Below are 20,641 nucleotides of genomic sequence, written 5' to 3' on the forward strand. Positions count from 1 at the left end.
TGGCCATTACACCACGAAGGCATGCTAAGAAGGCGGGAGAAATATCTTATATAATTCCCCTTTTAAAGGGCGACTGGGAATAAGGGGAACCCAATCGCCAAATCCACCACCCTTTTAGTTTGGGCGCCACTGTAGAGGCATTAGTTTATTTCAAAGTAGGATAATTAAAAAAATTAACAATGCCCTAGCCGGGACTCGAAGTTCAGACCTCTCGAATACGCCCCGAGTGTACTGGAATTGCACTACGAAGGCATGCTAAGAAGGCGGGAGATATAACTTATAGTGGGACTACGAGAATTTCCCCATTCCCAAATAAGTTCTTGTAAATTTGTTAACCTTCCTGGAGCCTAAGTGGTTTTAACAAGTAGGTGGGATTTTATTTTCCTTAAAAGTTTCGATTTCCAACTATGGGTTTGTGCCCAGGGAAAGACAGAAATGCATTCAGAAATTCATATTGATTTCCAAGTTTTGTATATATTATTGTTTTATAATATTATTGTCAGAATAAAATGTTTCTAGACCAAACGAATTTTCTACTGAAATTCTATTTCAGTTTCATTAAAGCATTGCCAGTGCTCATTCTATTTAGGACTCTGGCTGGCTATACAGTAAATATAATTTATCTCAAAATCTTGGAAGTCTGCAGCGAGACCCCGGTGCACTTTGGCGCAATTTAAGCGTTTTTTTTCCCCCAGAATCGGTTTTTTTGATGTCAAATGACTTATCGCATGACCAGTTTTTTATTTCTCCCCATCTTCTTCTGGCACTCGTTTGATGCTCCTGTAAAATCCACTGGAGCTGTGACCATATAAGCAACAATCGGTATCGGTTGCATGGAATTACATACCTTTCATATGGGAAAATAAAATGTTTTACTGCATCAGCAAAAAGAAGAGAACAAAATTGCTTTTTAATTAAAATTTTTATTTGTTTTGGAATTTTATTTTTGATCACGAAATGCCACCCGTTTCACTGTTTGTAAAGATCTGATGTTACATAACTGCTGTTGTGTAATAGCTGTAAGACCCTGATGTTATTGCTAAAATGGGCAGAATTTATAATATCTGTTCCTCATTAGTATAAGAGAAGATTCACTTACTTTATTTCGTTTGGATATACAGAAAAGAAGATTTCGGATGTGATATATTATTAATATTTTTTATTAATGTTTTTTTTTTTGAAATGAAAGACTGAAGTTAGTTACGTCTTCACCTGAAGTCATTAATCAGGTTAATAATCATTTTCCTGTATGGAATGCAACACCGTTTATACCCAAAGATAACTTCCAGTTCAGGCAAAACCAAAGCAAAGATAAACAACAACAACAACAACAAAAAAAAAAAATCACTTTTTTAAGCACAATTTAATTACCTGAGAGAATTTCTCTGGTCCCTCAATTTCCCTTTCATTCTGATGCCCCGAAATGCATTCTAAAAATACTTTTCCGGCGAGTAAATCTAAATCAGAACCAAATAAAAGCTCCCCAACATTAACGTAATTACTCTTTACAACCCAATTTCGCCGTATCTGCCTTCTCGCTCGAATTCCTCTAGCCGTAACTTGGGCGAGTAATGACTTCTCTTGCCGGGATGGAAATTTCTTTCTCAGATCACGTAGAGGCAAGCACTGCGATTCCCGGAACCGCAGCCAAAGCCAGTATTTTGGGAAGAAGTTCCGATGTATTTTTACCTCGCGTGTATGATTAATTTTGAGGGGCATTAACCCGTAGACCCTCACCTTGTGATGTGAGTCATTGCGAGTGGTTATGATTAAAGGAAGGAAAGGGTGATTAAGCCCGATCCGCCGAACCGTTCTGAAACAGTTATGAATTCTCATCTGCATTCGCTTGTGTCAACATGGCTCTGTATTTAAATAAACAAGAGGTTTCTGGCGTTTCCATAGCAGCGAAGGGCAAGCAAACAGTATTGAAACTTATAACATGATGCAGATGCGAGTTTATTTGTATAGGTTTATTTCCAATAGTAGATTTGACTACCCTGATGCTCTCTTCATTTTTTAAGACGCAAGATCGTGGGTTAAATATACCTGCAACTTTACTAACGTTACTTTTTCCAAATAGTTTGAAAAGATTTGTAAATATTTCCGTAAGTAATCATTCATTTGAATAAAACTTACTGAAGTTATTTTCTCAGAGTTAAAATTTATCACACAAGATCCTTCAAATGAAGAAGTTGCATTTACCGAATCATAAAATCCTCTTATATTAAAGGAAGCAATGCATATTGCAAGCTTTTATATTCCATTAAAAAGCATCGCCAATGAAAGGGAGACAAAAGTGTTTAAACTATAAACATTTTCATAAAAATTAAACAAGCTGTGAATGGAATAGCCAGCCAGATCCGTTGCCAAAAATATCAACTGGAATTCTCATAGTCGTTAAATTCGAATCAATTATGGAATTAGCAGAATAGTAACGAACTTTAAATAACCTATTGTTGCCGGTTGATGAATCGGAAATAAAATCTAATTTGTGTATTAACTTTATGGCTTAGTAACAATAATAAACACTGTTTATTTTTTATTATTTATATTCTCCCACACAATCAGCATCCATACTACATGTGCTTATTTACACATCCTTTTTTATACTCTGATTTGAAAATATCGCATCGATCGTAGTATATCCTCTGATCCTATAGTGTTTCCAATGACTTAATCACGAAATTTTTAAAAGCAACTTATCTTTAGAATTACCGATAGAGTGTTAAGTTGCTGCTATACGTTTCTTTTTACACATATTATATTTATTAGTCCAAAGGTGCAATTTGCCGAGAAGGATTATTAATTTCGTTTTGGCATTTTGCGTCGATTCACGATAAGCGTTGTTTCACTTTTCAAATTGTTGCCATCAAATATTATCACCCTGTATTATATTTAAAGAAATTAAATAATGAAGAATCTGCATGAATGTATGTATGTTTCTCGCACTGAGATAAAACAACGGTACCTAGAGCCATCAAAATTTGAATAACGTAATCTTCCATAGAATATGGCCATGGGGAAACCCTAATTTGGTTTTATTATCAATTTCATATTTTGTAACACTTCAACGAATTTTTGATTAACAAGCTAAACAATTTGAAAGCGAGAAATGGCAACATTGTACCGGGGGGAGGAATTTATCTCCAGCGCGCGAGACTGTGTATCGCAAATTCTAAAGAAATGCTCATTTTAAAATTATCTTGCGATATTGCTTTAGATCTGAATTTTATGATTTGAGTACGTAGAACATGATATTTAATAAATAATGGTAACACACAAAACGTTAAATAACGCCCCTTTGGGACGTAATTTAAAATCTGAAACCTTTCAGATTTTTTTTTATTTGTTATATTATTTTCTTAAAAATAATAAATAGCGATAACATTTGGTGGGAGTATCCTGAAAGTGATTTGTCACAAAAGCGAAACTAACACAAAATTAAAGGTATCGTAATGGAGTGAATGCACACGGAACCTATGGTAGCTGGATAGAATTTGTTTTCTCAAAGGAAACACTTAACCGTTTTGGAAAACTTTCCACAAAAGTACTTCTAAAAATCTTCTCAGTGTAACAGAGCACAAGCAGTAGTTACCACTTCCAACTATGCTAAGAAAGTTAAACAGATCGCAGTGCAAAGTGCATCTAAAGAGCGAACCTTGCTCGGAGATCTCTCAATAGTCCGAAGTCTACTCTGAACTGATAAAGTGAAAACTGTTGTTCTCTTCGAGTATTTCTACTGCCTTCTTTGCGTGTCTTCGTGGTGTGATGATCTGCACGCTGGGCGCGTATCCAGAGGCCCGTAGTTCGATTCCCGGCGAAGGCGTTGCATATTCTTCATCTTGCCTGCTTCCAAAAAATACCTAATGTCTATACAGTGGCTTCTGAACTAAAAGGGTGTTGGATGATGATTCTCCTCACCCAGGATTTGGCGACTGGGTCTCCTAAAAAACCCCAGTCGCCCTTTAAAGGGGGAGTATATAAGGTATTTCTCCCGCCCTCTTATCGAGCCTTCATAGTGTAGTGGTCTGCACGCTCAGCGCGTAATTGAGAGGTCCGCGGTTCGGTTCCCGGCGAAGGCGTTGCATATTTTTCATCTTTCTTGCTTCGAAATAACCTAATGTCTCTACAAGTTTTCTCCTGGTCGCCGAGAAATCTCTAGCACCTTCCATATTTCCAAAATTACTAGAAGACATATATGGTTAAAATTACATATAAGGATCAGATATGGTTACGGCTAGGGATCAATTACAGTCATTCAGTTACAGCTATACAGGGACTGGACCAAATGTCGGCAAATGGTCGACAAGTTTGGCGACGTTTTGCGATTTTTTTTTAAATTTGGCTATAAGAATTAGTCGCCAAAAGCATCACAAGCTTGGCGAAACCTCGCCAATTTAGCGAAACAGCCATTAAATTCCATCTTAAATAGACTTGTCCCTGTAGCGTTATTTTACCGGCAGAGTTTCATTCTCTTCAGACTTTTCATATTACATTCGTAACAATGCCGCCTTCCCAGGGACTACACGTCCAGAGCAGTACAATTCTTGGTCACGAACCATACTTATAATTAAGGAAAATCAACGCAATACTAAAATAATAACTTCAGTAAGTAATATACAACAAATCAAATACTAAATCAAAAAATAATGTAAAAATTCATAAATGTGTAAGACCGGGGTCTTAGTACAGTATTTACATTATATACACTATGCGGACTCCGTACTAGTACACTGTTTACATTATATACAGCATGCGTACTCTGTACTACGGCCATAGTAAAGGACAAGCCTGTCGTAATGTAAGACTTTAGGGCTTAGAATTTGACGAATGGTGGATCCGAACTACGCTGTCGTTCAGAATGGTTAGGACGGTGTAAGTAAGAGTAATGTTGTTTAGGAAAACGCTCTTTCGGTCGAATCGGATTCCATACTCCCACCATGTCACCTTCGTTGAATGAATATCCTGTAGCTATCGTGTCGCATCGGGTTTTCATCTTCTCCTTTGCCAAGCTGACTCGGTATCGTGTGAAATTACGCATCACTTCAAACCCTGCCTGGAGATGTTAAATGTATTCCTCAGGTAAGGAGGACGCACGAGGAAGGTGACCAAACAACACATCACAAGTCACAACCAAAGAACTGCTGGGATGGGGAATAGCCGGTAGTCTCGTGTACAGCACTACAGTAGGCTAGTATAAAACAAAGGTAACTTCTAGTCTCAGTAATGTTGGATTCTCAAGACTATAAGCGAGAGATTATTAACGATGGTTAGACAAAAACTTTCTATCATGTTGTCTGACTGTGGATGTAAAGGTGACGTTTGGGTTTTTCCTAAGCCAAGTAATTTGCAGAGTTCTTTCCTTACAGTCGATATAAAATTCCTTCCTTGATCGAAACGTAATTAAAGAGGCACTCCAACCTCTCCACTCCAGGCCAGGAAATTCAATGCTGTATCATTACCTCTGCACCCGTAACAGCATCTTGATCAGTGACAGCATAGGTTTAAGGCCACTATGGGAAATAATCAGTGAAAGCGAGGAAGTATTTGTTGCCATCAGCAGGATGTCAAAGGCGTTGCGCTCAAAAGGCGCTCCTTCATCGTAACGTTGCAGCATGCCTAGGCTGCGTTTCTTCGGTCCTTTCCGGCCCGAACAGGCATTCCAAGATTGGACCATTTTTATTGAATGGTAATCCATTGAATGAAGGGTTGTTTGGATAAATCTATACTGATCTTAACTGACGATCTTAATCGCCTTTTACTGTATGCAAAAGTTCATTAGGTTTAAAAAAGACAGCCTGTTTAATCGTTTTTTCAAACTTTTCAACTCACTGGTGGAGTTTATAGAAGATAAAAAGTTTGCTTTAAGAGTACTTGGTAAATTAAAAAAAATATAGCTTATCTCACAGAATTAAAAACTTAAGCTTCAAATGATGTTCTCAATCCATAAATTCTAAAAATGCAATTTCTTTTTTTTATGGCAAAGCTTGAAATACGTCGAAGAAACTTAGGATGAAGAAAATTTAGGAACATTTCAAATTTGTCAACTTCAGACAAAAATGACGAAATGTTGTTATCGTTTAAGCTCTTTAACCACTTTTTTTATGTTAATATTCTTTCCTGTGAATTTCGTTTCTATTTCCCTGCCGCAATATAAATTTCTTGCTCGCGTGATATTCAGATTTTATATATTCTTAGTATTCTGCTATATTCTTGCCATTAGGCTTGCATATGCCAACTTAGGTCAAAGCCGGCGTGGGCATTATTGAAATTGTGAAAGCATTATTTTAGTATCATTAGTTTTAGTTCATTCATTATCTTTAATTTAAGCCATAATTAATGGCTTTTGTAAGAACGAATTGGTGCTGATCATTAAACTATATCTAAATTAATAAGAGGGTTCTTTACACTCTTTTCCATATCACTGCGGTACTTATAAGATATGGTGATAATTCATAGATTATGTTTTAGAGTCTGAGTCTAAATTTGTGTTACCAAAGAAGACTAAACCGTCCAATGTATTTAAATATTGCTAACAATTGGAAGCTCTGGAAATAAACTTCATGAAATGATTTCAGGATATTTAGAAAACTGTGATGTAGCCGACTAGCTTTAGATCCATTTTTCTGTGAAGGGAACTTCTGGGAAGGGCTCTTCTTTCCTTAAACTTAGAAAAGGGAACCTTAAACTTAGAAAAATTTATTGAATTAAGAGTACATGAAGAGCTAAAATTTAAGTTTAGATCTGTTATACCAATACCTTTTTCTGATCTGAAATTTGGCTGCAGAAACAGTTACTTGAACATTATCCTTGTTTATGGAATATTGTACAGAAGTTTTTCACAACATTCCTTTCGTAATTTTAGTGAAATGCGGGTTTAGGACAGGAAACCACAAAATAAGCAGCTGTTTCGTCTGAAAGACTTTCAACTTTTTCTGCTTATAAATCTACTAACTAAAAAAAGAGATCGAGTGCATAGAACTAATCTCTGTCTCAAGATGTTGTTAACAAAAATGGAGCCGAATATTAACAAAGTGGCCGAAGTTAATATTTTTATAAAAATTATTTTCTTGCTAAGTTTAATGCAAGTATACATACGAGCTTCTCTAAACATGAGCGATAAACCAAGAACATTTAAGAAAAAGTGTTTAATTTAAAGTGTCAAAATTACCTGTATAATTAATTTAGTTTGATATAGATTACTGTAGAAGGGAGTATTCAATTTGCGCTTTTTATTAACACATAATTTAGTAAGGTAAAATTATTTATAAAACATTTTACTTTTCAGTACCCAAGCCAGTAGCCTTCGAAATACCCATAGAAGAATCGGAAGATAACAGCAAAGTGAAAAAACCACCACCGCAATTGTTACAGGTAATTTTTATTTATCCGGCTTTCGATTTCCATTTTAATTTCAAGTATCACTGCTATTAAAACTTATGTTTTTACATTAAAACGTTAATGATGTCAAACTAAACCACAGAATTTTTAAAGCAATGAATAAACGTGATGTGCTTTATTCAAATTTAATTTAACTTAAATCTAAATTTTAATTTTCATAAAAGTTCTTTTTTTAGACCTTTAAAATTGAAGTTTCTCAAAACAGACTTTACTTTAACTGGATAATTCTTATATAAATTTTTGTTCGATACTAAGAACTCATCTTGTAATGAGAAAAATGTTCGTGGAATACCGTGAGTATTATGAAATAATAATAATAATAATAATAATAATAATAATAATGTTTCCATCGACAATATATTCTACATATTTGAAAAAGTTAAAGGGAAAGGAAATGGAATTACTTTATTCCACATTTATTTTTGTAAACTGTGCATTTCCATCTGTAAAGATTGAGAATAAACTAAAAACGAAACAGTATTAATGTATTGTTGCGTTTCTACGCTTTCGTGGGTTTGGAGTGATTGGTGACGACAACAACTGATGAAGAAACAAAACACAATTTATCAGCCAGTATTACTCAGAACAGCTCGAAACACGCTAAGACAAACACGCTGAAACAATAAGCAACACAGCCTTCAGGTTATGACGGTGAAGACAGCTTCACAGAAAAGCACTAGAGTACGGCTCCCGACTCGGTTCTGTCCTTTTCGGAGCTCAACACACTCAAGATAAAACTTGATAGCCTCAACGACGCTCAATCTTGATGTGCTACGAGACACTGAGGAGACACTCTTGCGATGCACTAACTCGCGATACACTCGACGACCAACTCGACAATAGACTGCTACTCCGCGCGCAAGCAGGGTTTATATAGCTTTTGTACTGCCTTCGAGAACATTCTAGGCCAAACCGGTAAGAATTCGTTCCAGAATGTTCTCCATCCGTCTATAGCATATCGTCTGTTTTGTCGCCAAATGTGACCAAATGGGCGTAAAAACGCCAAATCTGGCAACCCTGCCTTCCCTTGGCTTTTTCTGACAACCCTCGGGGAAGCTATCTTACCAGGGCTGGGCATTTCGTAACAGTAGTTTCATTTTTATTTATCTGTGTATTTCGTTTACGGGAAACGTCTTTCTATCTAAATATTCATTTTACGGAGACAAAAATAAGAGAATGAAGAACAAAATAACACTATTCTACTTTAACTGAATTTTCAGTGTTTCGAAGCTTAGAGGAGTGAAGATTAGATTAATATTAATTAATTCGTATTGCTTAAAATTTGTACTTTCCCTTTGGCGGAGATTAGAAAAGGATAAAATATTATTATATTTTGTTTCTATGAATTCTGTTTTTGTTTTAGCCGTATTAGAAAAGCAAAATATTAGATTATCTACTATTTGTTGATATTATCATACATGTATGTTTTAAACTGTAAAACATATTTTTTTGCAGAGATTAGAAGAGCAAAGTAACCTCACAGCTGAGGAGATTAAAGAAAAACAGAAGAAAGCAGAAGAAAGAAGGCTGATGGTATGAAAATATATTTATCGTTATTTAGCTCGATGGTTAATTTATTTAGGAATGTAGAGATAAGAATGAAAAATTAAGAAATTTATCTGTCATTTTAATTAAAGTATAATAATAGCATTTACGTTTTGTTTTGCAAAAAGAGAAAAATGTTAGGAACGGAGTTTAAGTTCTTACAAGTCTCCCATAATTGTTGAAAGATTTCAGATGATTATTTTATATTATTTCATCCTGCCATATAATTCTGTTCGTAATCTTGGATGAAATTAAATAAATATAAAGGGCCGATATATGTTTGCTTTTACTACGCAGCAAAAATAGAAAACTATGTGCTTGATGTAGTAGTTTAAATATCATATTACTATTTGAATCGGAAAAAAAAGGTCCCAAAGTAAATTTAAAATTAAATCTCGGGTTATATGAATAATTAAATGTCTTTTAATAAGCGAAATTTTTAGAATTTTGATTTGTTCCTTAGGCGATTAATCCTTTCACTGTATCATTTACCGAACTGTAGATAGTAATCCAATTTATTTAGGTACTGAAAAAATCACATATTTAAGAAACTCTTATCTAAAATTAAAAACTGACACTTCAAAAAATTGTCTGAATCTGCTTTCAAGTAAGAATACTTCTGGTGAAAAAAGGAGTAGCTGATACTCTCTTTAAAATTTCGAAGTTCAAATCTTTGTAATTAAATTATTTAGTAAAATATATTTGAAGGTCTGGAAAATTTTAATTTGTGCTTTGATTTTCATTATTCACATTTGTTCTGTATTAAGGTAACACAGAAACTGAATTCTATATGACATAGCAGTATTCAGTCGAAAATTAATTTTGTATTGAGTTTTCTTGTAATTTGCAGTTTCCTGAAATTATATCTTAAGAAGATAGGAATTCAGATTATTAAATATAATTTAAACATCACATGAAAAAAATTTAGCTAAAATTATTTGCTAGAAGAAAATATATTTCTTAACCTGTAAAAATGGGAAGTAATAAATAAATTATTTATACTTATGTAATCAGTATCACTCGTCTCCATGGCGTGAATGTATTAGTTAACATAATGTCTGCAATCAAAAGCCTTGGAAATTGTAGAAGGCTCTGTAAGAATCTTAAAAATTCGGCCTTAGTTTAGTATTAATTTTATTAAAGAAGAGTCATTCCATTTTGCTAAACAAAGACATCTGTTCACTAGATTAGCGTAATAAAAGAGGAATATTCAAATGAAAGAAATGCTAAAGAGACTAATAATAACATGAATCGAAGTAATCTGAACTCATCCGTAGGGATGTAGCTGGAAAGGTTGAAGAGAATCTTCTTTATCTTCCGTAGTATTGAAAAGTTGAGGAAGAAAGTTCCGTTTAACTTCTAGATTAAAATCCCGCAAATTTGCTTATGCTGTACCGATTCTGGTTGCTTATTATTAATTGATTTAACATTTTGATTAACATCTCTTGGATTTGACCAACAAAATCATCATTGAACAAGTTTTGCTTTTGCTGATCTAAAATGACATTTCATTTCAATTTAATATACGACTTGGATCGCTGGTTAATTTTACAACTACAAATTCAAATTTGCATGACATTTAAAATACGGTAGATCGCATTTCAACACAGGCAATATTTTATAGTTTCAGTGCGGTTTATATCAGGGATTCAACAAGCTTTTTCTTGCACTGACTCTTTTAAAAAATGGTTTTCTTCATTGACTCTCTTATATTTTTCTGCTGAATATACCGCATACAACATAATCATAATAGAATGATTGCACATAAACAACTAAAAATAACAATTAGGTCAATAATATGAACAAATTTTTGAGAAAAATAGTTTATTTGACTTATGTTTTATTATATATGTATTATTCTTGCTTTTAATTTTACATATATCAACAAGATTTAAGGAACAAAATTACAGATTCTAAATAGACAAAAGTTCGATTTTAATTAATGCGATGGCTTACCTTGATGAACTGATGCAATTTTTTTAACATTTGGCATAAAATTGTTCAGTGGAAGTGGAAGACACTCAGATCGTCCCATACGATATCCCTCAAAAAAAAAAAAAAAAAAAAAAAAAAAAAAAAAAAAAAAAAAGGAGGGGGGACACTTCTATTTCTCCCTTTTTACTGGGCCGATTGACGAAATTCAAACTGCATTTTTCAGATCTCGAAAGCGCAACTTAGGATATATATTACATTTGTATATAGCATTGTTCTAACATAGGTATTTTGATACAAAATAGGTTTTTTTTAAATAACATGACAAATGTTTTCCATATTTCGATTCTATGACTCAAATTATGCCTAAATATTAAATTTTGTCAAATTTGGTGCGAAATTTACGGAGAAATTCAAAAATTTATCTTGGCGAATTTTTTTCAGGTTGCGCCAAGAATTATTGACTTGGCGAACTTCTTAATATATGGCGACCTATTTTCCTTTCCCTGCCATTATGCAGGAGGGGGAAAAAGTCACATCGTTCGTACTTTCGAATACTTTTAACAAAGTACATAAACCATATTTGATGTTATTATCGCTTTCAACAAATACGCCAAATTTCAAAACTCACCAATATATAAATTCACGTATATCTTCGGAAATTTTGAATAAAAAACTGTAATTTTTTTCAGGTATGCTTAGAAATACACCTACTCTAAGATTATGGCAAAAATTTACAGAGTATAATTCAAAATGTTTTTCGAAAAATTTATAAAAATTATTTAAAATACAAATTTTAAAAATAAATAATAAAAATGGGTGAATTTTATTTGGAATTAACCTAATTTTCGAAATATGAAGGGAATAATCAAATACGTTTAATAAAAAAAGAGATATTAATGAATATATACCAAACTCAATTAACATTGAGGAGCTAAAATTTTGAGAGCTAATTTTTTAAAAACTACTCGTGCAAACTTGACAGTTTGGCATAATATGAGTCATACAATTGCAATTTGGAAGAAAATTGGCATATCATTTCAGAAAAAGTCCGATTTTGTGTCAAAATACCTATATTAGAACAATGCTGTATATAAATCTAATACATATCCCAACTCGCGCTTTCGAGACTTGAAAAACGCAAGTTGAATTTCATCAATCGGCGCAGTAGAACGGGAGATATAGAACTGTCCCATTTTTTTGCATAGTGTACATTCTTTAATATAATCAACTGTTCTTGCATCGTAATATCAAGATCAACTATACCCCAGTTCAGCGGTTCTATGCGCCGTGATAGCACAGTCAAATTTTCAATGTCTCGGAAGCAAACATTGAAATCTTTTAAATTTTGTATAACAATATACGTTATGAGAAAGTTTCATGGTCTCCGCATTTTTTTTGGTTATATTTGCTTTATTTCCTATGTTTCACGTTTTATATTCCACATTTTTCATAAAAAATCTGTGCATTTAAAAAAAAGTATTATTGATTTCAGAACTATATTAAATAATCATATAAGGTATTTCTCCCGCCTTCTTAGCGTGCCTTTGAAGTGTAGTGGTCAGCAGGCTGGGCGCGTATTTCAGAGATCCGTGGTTCGATTCCCGGCACAGACGTTGCTCATTTTTTATCTTTCCTGCTTCGAAATTAAATAATGTCTCTACTGTGAATTAAATAATGTCTCTACTGTGAATTAAATAATGTCTCTACTGTGAACTAAAAGGGTGGTGAATGATGATTCTCCACACCCAGGATTTGGCGACTGAGTCCCCTAAAAACCCCAGTCGCCCTTTAAAAGGGGGAGTACATAAGGTGTTTCTCCCGCCTTCTTAGCATGTCTTCGTAGTGTAGTGGTCAGCACCCTGAAAGCGTATTGCAGAGGTTCGTGATCCGATTCCCGGAAAGGGCGTTGCTCATTTTCCTTCTTTCCTGCTTTCAAAAAATACCTAATGTCTGTACAACCTTTGCATATTGTTTCTTATATTTATTTTATACGATTTCTTCTTTACTATACCTAATGCATTTTTATATCAATAAACAATTATCGGATTTGCAAATATGAATAATTTTTTTGCAATCGCTGGTGTCTCCATTATGCTGTTAAATGGCCTGAGTATATTTCGTAATCAATGGCATGTGCGTATCTCAAAATGTATTTGAACATCATTGACCTTCTTTAAAATTTTATCAACCCCAGAGTGTAGATGCTAATTCCAGTGGAAACCTCTTGATTTAAATAGTGTGCCTGGCGCCCAGACGATACAGTGGTTAGGGAAGCCTGACTGCGATACCGAAGGGCCTGGCTTCGAATCCCGGAGAAGGCTTGGTTGTAACTGTCTGTTACTTCATAGGATGCGATGGCGACCCACTTATTACGTGTCTCCATAATAAAAAGACCACCAGACCTTGTATAGCGGTATGGACTGTGTTACACTTTAACTGTTCACAATCTGCCATTGGAAAAAAAATATAGTGTGCCTTCAATTATAACTATGAGTGTAATAGCATTTAACAAAATTACCTCCCTCCTCTGGAAACGCAAGATAAAAAAAATGATATTGTATAATTTTATTTTCAATTACTTTTAGAGACGAGTATTTATGATTAGATTAATGACTGGAATTATTAATTTAATGTTTAAAGCTGTGAATATTTACTGCAGTTTACACCATAAGTAATAAGCAATTTTTAATGAGTTAGTTTCCAACTAATGTTTAGGCAAAAGTTTGTAAAATGCACGAGGAATTAAAACACTTAGTGGGGCTTCCTTCAAACAATAAAATAATTTAATGGGCTTATTACGTCTGATCATAGAGACCAATAGACTGATAAGCTAAACTAGTAAAACTGAAAAGTACTATTTAAAATGTAAAAGCAACAGAATAGCATTTAAGTTATTTTTATTCTCATATTTGTGCTCTTGAAATAATTTGTAAAACTTACCCGCTGGGTTTTAATTAAAAAATAGTAAGAACAACACCTAATTATAGGTTATGAAGTAATTAAATTATGAAAATAAAACCGCCTTTTAAAGATTTAATTACTTTAAATTTTGTTTAGTGACATATTTTATTCTACTGTTTTGACTATTGATTTCAGTTTATTTCGGAAATTGTTGTCGTTTCACTTTCGAATAGCAGAATAAAGTTATTGTGATGTAAGAGAGTATTTAAACCTTGTTTTATTAAATGCAAAATTTACCAAATCTTGCCTTCCTAAGATGTTCATAATCGCGAATTATTATTTTCTTTCCGTTGTTAGATTCTAGAAGAAAAATGCAGGATAGCACGTGAATCTCAAAAAGTATTCAACAAGAATGGTGAAAATGCACAAAATGGTGAAAATAAGCAGAATGGTGAAGCTACAGAGAAAGAGAAAGAGGAAGGTGCAAGCTGAATTTTGCGATTTTTTGGTACGTAGCCGAAATTTGAAATGGAATTTTCTTTTAAAGCTATTTATCTATTGCTCACTTGCTGTTTAAATGTGGAAAGGTAGTGTTCATAAATTCAAATGACAGCTAAGACTAAAATAATGACTAATGTAAGATGCTATAATCTTGATGTGACTTAACAAGTATAATATATATGTACATTATGCAATCAGAATTATTTCAAAACATCACTAGATAATTATTCTCAATTAAATTAAATTTCACACACTTCAATAACACTCATATCTATAATAAAATTACTCAATAAGCCTCTCTAAAATTTACGTTAAATAATATTTGAAAAATTTAATAAACTAGAATAAAATGCATGCATATTACTAGAACAGCTGAATTTTTGTTCGATAAAACCCTTTCAAAAATGGTTTTATATGTGACAAAAAGGTATAAATGTGATAAAAAAATGTATCAGGAATAATTCATTTAAAATATTCCTGATGAAGAAATCGTTTGCAATTTTTTTTCAGAAGTTATTATAATTTTCATCAGTTATCATTTTCATTTTGAAATAATGTTTAGGAATAGTTACATAATTATAATAATGGTAATAACGGCCTTTAAATATGTGCTTAAAAATTTGACATATTCGCTTTTAAAAGTTTTATACTTCTAATGGGATATATTATTTTTATTTAAAATATAAAATTCGTAGTAATATTTAATATAACAATTTAATAAACCTGAAGCATTTAAGTTATTTTTATTCGATAACATATCACACGATATTAGGTTCAATTAGGTTCATTAAGTTTCATTTTCGGAAAGAATCCTCATCACAGAACCATCGGAGTTAGGTATCTAATTGCCCGAGCTCTATTTCATGTACGATTTCATGGTAAAAAACGCAAGCGTTCTTGATATATAGAACTTAGGATCATTCCAAACCGAGAAGCCGGATATAAATTTTATTTATTCCCCTCAAACAATTTACTGCAAGTGTTGGAATTAGTCAAATGCCTACTTTACTTTTCAATTCATTTCCTTTATTTATTTCTTTACTTGTCTTGTTTAATTATCCATATTTCACAGGCGTTAAGTAACTCTAAGTAAGTTTTCCTCTCTTTACTCTGTTATCTGAAGGAATCTCTGTTTTTCTAAGAAATCATCAAGATAAGTTTTTCTTCATTGAAAATGAAAATTAAGTCTGTTAGATTCTTGTCTTGTGTCTTCTTTTAAATTTTTACCCCTTATTTTTCTTTTCCCTTTATTTTCTTTTTATCTTAAAACGAAACGATGCTTGTCAGTAAATCTCTACAAATTTTTCCTCTGTCGTTTTTTAAATCTGTCGCCTTCTTTTGTTATCAAAATACTTCTCTGTTTCTTAGTTATTAGTCAAAATAGACATTCAACGCAACCATGCATTACGTTGTATTTCATTAGTAGAGGTATATATTAAAACACCATCTGGAAAAGAAACCGTTCAGAAAAAAAACTGAACCATCCCAAGAAAGAAAGAAAAAGTGATGCAACTACGATTACCACCCCTGTGCCCGAGAGAGAAATGTAGTCTTCCAGTATACTTCCTAGCACACAGAAGGAGACGAAGGGCAACACAGGAAGAATGTTTCTTACACAAATAAGCAGTCTAGTCAGTACCTTATTATCAAATACAAAGGCAATTCCAAGCATAAAAAATAATTTTCGTTTATTTAATTCCTTAATTTCAGATCTATTTGCTGCTTCTACAATACGAAACGAATGTGCACACAAAGAATCGCCTCTTCACTGGTACCAGTTCTTCAATGAGCTATGAAACAATTTATCAATTAAAGCACCAAAAACGTACGCTATATCCTAACATTCACGATGAGAAAGATTAAAAGGAAAAGTGTGCTACTCTGTGTTTTTCTTAAGCTTCACAACATCACACTAGGTGTTATGGCTGTATGCCTTTGTAAAACAAATGCTGATTGGGATCGCTGGCCCCGTCGTTTCCAGACATGAATACGGTGGTCATCTGCTTCAAGAGTGAAGCGGGATTCATCGCTGAACACTATACGATGCCAGTCTGATGGCAGCCATGATTATCGGCTGCAGCACCACTCCAGACGACTCCGCCGATGTTGTGGGATGAAAAGCAAACGTCATGAAGGCCTCTGTTCTGTGAGCGTAACCCAGCCTCAGAACAAGCGCCTTGACATTGGTGGATGGTACCACGAGAGGTATAGACGTGGTTTTTAGTACGCTGAATAGTCGACAGTGATACTGTTGGGGCGGTTCGCGGCTGGCGAAAAATCATCCTATCTTGCCTTGCATTTGTGCTCCTTGGCTTTCCAGAGCCTTCGTTTCGTCGATAATTTCCTTGTAGCAACCATTGCTGCTAACATCTTTGCACAGCAGTGCCTGTACGCCACCTGCAGGTGGCGGCCTGTTGCTCGGTATGACCACCCAGGTTCACGCAACTGTACAGTGCGACCACGTTCGAAGTCGTTTAGTTGTCTTTAAGGTCTTCGATATCGTCGTAATGACATCTTTAGTTGCTTCTTTACGGAATTACAATAGAAGCAACAAAAGAAGACAAATTTTCCACCTCTGTTACTAGTTTATACTCTGTTACTTTATGCTTTGCGAATTGAGCACTAGAAATGCGCACTATGAACGCAATTCCTGTTCATTTGCCTTGAAACTTTGATCATTTGCATTTTCGATCAAGGTCTTTTTGCATACCAAATTTCGTCACGATCGCAAAAGTCCTTTTTAGTGTTTCGATGTTTTTGTAAAAGAGTGTAGAATTGTAATCTTGAACTCTGCGTTCATGCAGTTTTCTTAGGCCATCTTTATTAGTCTTAAGTTTGCTTTCGTTTACTAATGGTATTAAATTTAACCTCGAGAATGAAACAGGGTGTTTACTTTTGTGTACTACGCCATATCAGCGTATTCAGACAGCATGGATGGAAGAAAATCTAGGAATTGCCTATGAGTAAGTCTATAAAATAGAATAGTATTTACAAGTCTCAAGATTACATCAAGCACAGATTTCATATTCATTGCATATGTACACAGGGAGTCTTAATGTATCACGTAATGTAGAAAGACAACACTATTTTCACTGATTATTAATCAAAACTATACCGAAAACAGTGTTAAACTTTTCATTAAACCAAAACAGTGGCCTTATTAAATGCAAGAAATTAAAATTTTCTTCCTGTCATTTGGGATGTTCCATTGGTCGTAATATTACATATGTTTGCGATAGGTATTTTCAGAGTTGAAAGCCTTTCAAAAAATTCACGAAACATATCATACATTGTTGTAGTTCCCTTTAAAAAATACATGCATTCCACAGTTCCTCGGTAATTTCAAATTTCTCATCAACACCTCTTATAAATAATACTAACTGAGTAATATCATTTATATGAATGCTTTCATATATAGCTATGGAGTAGAGTTTAAACTAGGCTAATCGTTTGAATTGGGAAATTTTTAAGGAGCGATGTAAATCTCGTTATACTTATCTATGCTCGTACTTATCTATGCTCGTTATACTTATCTATGCTCGTATTTATGTAAATAAAATATTATTTGATGTAAAAAAAAGCGATAAGAACTAAAATAGAGTTTTGTGTCAGTGTACTACAACAGAAAGGCTTTGGGTGGAGTATAAATGTTAGTGAAATGAGGTAAAATATCTCCTCTATATGAACTCGTTTTCAGTACCAATCACGTGACACCCCTTTCCGTTTTTGCCACGAGTTCTATACACTATATAATATCTAGTAATATAGTATCATTTAATATATAATATATATATATATTGATTTTCGGAGATTCGGTTAGAATCTTCATGGGGTCGGAGTTGACCCACGGGCCGTAGTGTCTCCATTTTGCCATTAGAAATTTGACCTTCCCTCAGGTCAGCTTGCAAGATAACACTGCTCTAAAAACACTTAGCACAATGAGGCCCAAATAGTGTTTTATTTTTTATAATTTAAATTATGTTCATCTGAAATGGTTGGAAGTATTAGAATTTATAGGGAAATCACACACATGCAGACAATGATTATTATATTTTAGATGCATGAAAATGAAATATTTTTATAAATATTTACACCAATAATGTCATAAAGAAAAGATAATTCTAACGCCGTAACATTACATGTGTCATTGAATTGTAGTATTAATAATTCATTGCTAGGCAACATACACCTTTAAAATAAAATAAATCATCCTAAATTTATGTATTCTTTTAATAGATCATCTTCGTAAAATATTACATGAAAATCTCCTAACGATTTTATACTAACATCATTAAAAAAGGACATTCCATTTTTATGAAATTTCTGTGTCCTATTTTAAGTTCGAGTTCTCATAGGTATTAAACACTTAAAAATATTGAGCTTTAAAAATAATGTTCAGCTCAAATTTCATCGCTAACTCTTAATGCTTAAAGTTTCATTTTACACTTTAATTTAAAAGTCCTTCTATCAACTTTTATTACTGCCACGTTTTTTAAAATGAAAAAGATTTAAAATGAAATTTAATATTCATAGAATACTTTCTTATTGATTAACAGGCTTTCGTGACAAGTGGACTGAATTGCAGAAATGCAGAGAGATTTTGAAGAAAAGTATTTATTGAAAATATGTGATATGGACATTTTTGTGCCTTGGATTTATTTTCGAGTTTTTCTTATGAAGTGTGGAACGCGTCTTCGAAATATATTAACGGATTATGACAGTCGAACATTTGCTAATTCCGTTTACTTTTGGAATTTTTCATTTTTTGAAGAAATTACTTGTTCAATATCATATTAAAAAAATACAGCTTCAAGTGTATAATAATGCTCCCATTTTAATAAATTTATGTAAATATATTTCACCATATATTGTTATTTAAAATATTATTTGATGTAAAAAAAAGCAATAAGAATTAAAATAGAGTTTTGCGTCAGTGTTGAAGATAAAAGTTGTATTATACACTGACTTATATGTTGATTGTGAAATATTATATAAGGTCTGTATAACATTTTGTGTAATACTGTATTTATTTTCATTTTAATAAAATAAAATCATAAATTTGAATGATTAAAAATGCACGTGAAATTTAAAATACCTGTTCTATCAAATCAATTTAATTTGTTGGAAAATTTCAAACACACATCGCTCACTTTTTAAAAGTTTATATTTCGAAACATTATTTAATATCTCTAAAGACTACAGTGTTATATAAAATATGTTGTATAATATATGTTGTATAAAATTTATTTTGAAAACGAAAACAGTATCTTACAAAGAGACCTCTAATGCCTTTAAATTAAAAAAATTCTTCCTAATTTTTAAATGCGAGGAAAATCGAAAAGCAATCTTAATGTGGAAATATACACTACGCGTAAAGGTGTTTATACTACACATGTGTTAAACCCTCCATATCTCTGAGAGAGCAGGTGCACTGGCATGCTGGGTACAATGACATCAGCAACAGTATCTAAGATGGAACTTGCCTACTTGAAAGGCAGTACGAAAGAATTAGGGGACATTTTTCTGATTTTTGAATACTGATGGTAAAAAACAACGGGCGATTATTAGTGAAGAAAATTTAGCTTTTCGGACGCTTGCACACAGTTTCAACAATTTTATCACTCAATTCTCAATGGATGCAGTTGCCACTAAGACTTTCAATACAGGCAGTGACAAAGACAATAGAGTTCAGTTAGTCAAAAAATATTTTTCCTGCGCAGTGTGGATGATACTGATGTACTGATATACTTACGTTTAATTTGATGAGGTCCAATGTTTTCTCTAAATTGCGTGCTTGCACACTGATTTCTGAGAATAGGCCCATAAGCCTTTGCTTTCTGCATGTTTAACAATTACAAGACGTCAGTAAACAATAGCCAAGATGGTTGCTTACTTGGACCAAGGTTCAAGGCGTTTTGTTACGAAGTACCTTTGTAGATTAATGAAATTACCTCCACATCATCGTTAATATAAAAAGAATTGAATAAGAGTGAGCAGTCGCTAAAGAAAATGAAAGAAAAGCCAATGGGCTAAAGTTAAGAGATCGAACAGCATATAAAACATTTTATGTAATCAAAATAACGCATGGCGCAAAATCTTTCCAGAATTATGGTGCATAAGAAAAGGTTGGAGAAGACTTTTTATGCTAAAAATAATTTAGTATTTTAAGTATTTTTAATATAAGGACGATCTTTACTCCTCGAGGAATGAAACGACATTTTGAAATTTGAATTAAAAAAATTTCTTATATATATATATATATATATAGGTGTACTATATGGGTATATACATATGCATTCAAAGAACCCGGAGTGTAAAGAAACCCTGGATATAACGAATGAGCAATTAGATCTCGTCC

At 33.1% G+C, this 20,641-nt stretch overlaps 1 protein-coding gene across 1 annotated transcript in view; it reads left to right on the top strand.

Moving 5' to 3' along the window:
- Positions 1-19,365, top strand: part of LOC118182148 (uncharacterized) — a 57,373-nt gene extending 38,008 nt beyond the window's left edge. Inside the window, exons 3-6 of the mRNA XM_035351459.2 lie at positions 7,289-7,374; positions 8,857-8,934; positions 14,140-14,290; positions 18,840-19,365. Of these exons, the coding sequence (XP_035207350.1) occupies positions 7,289-7,374; positions 8,857-8,934; positions 14,140-14,274 (299 nt within the window). The 3' untranslated portion in view covers positions 14,275-14,290; positions 18,840-19,365. The remainder of the gene's footprint in view (positions 1-7,288; positions 7,375-8,856; positions 8,935-14,139; positions 14,291-18,839) is intronic.
- Positions 19,366-20,641: the final 1,276 nt, after the last annotated feature.

The sequence above is a fragment of the Stegodyphus dumicola genome, chromosome 1 (genome assembly GCF_044657685.1).
Source record: "Stegodyphus dumicola isolate Sdum_Otavi_A_Nest chromosome 1, ASM4465768v1".
Classification (NCBI taxonomy): Eukaryota; Metazoa; Arthropoda; class Arachnida; order Araneae; family Eresidae; genus Stegodyphus; species Stegodyphus dumicola.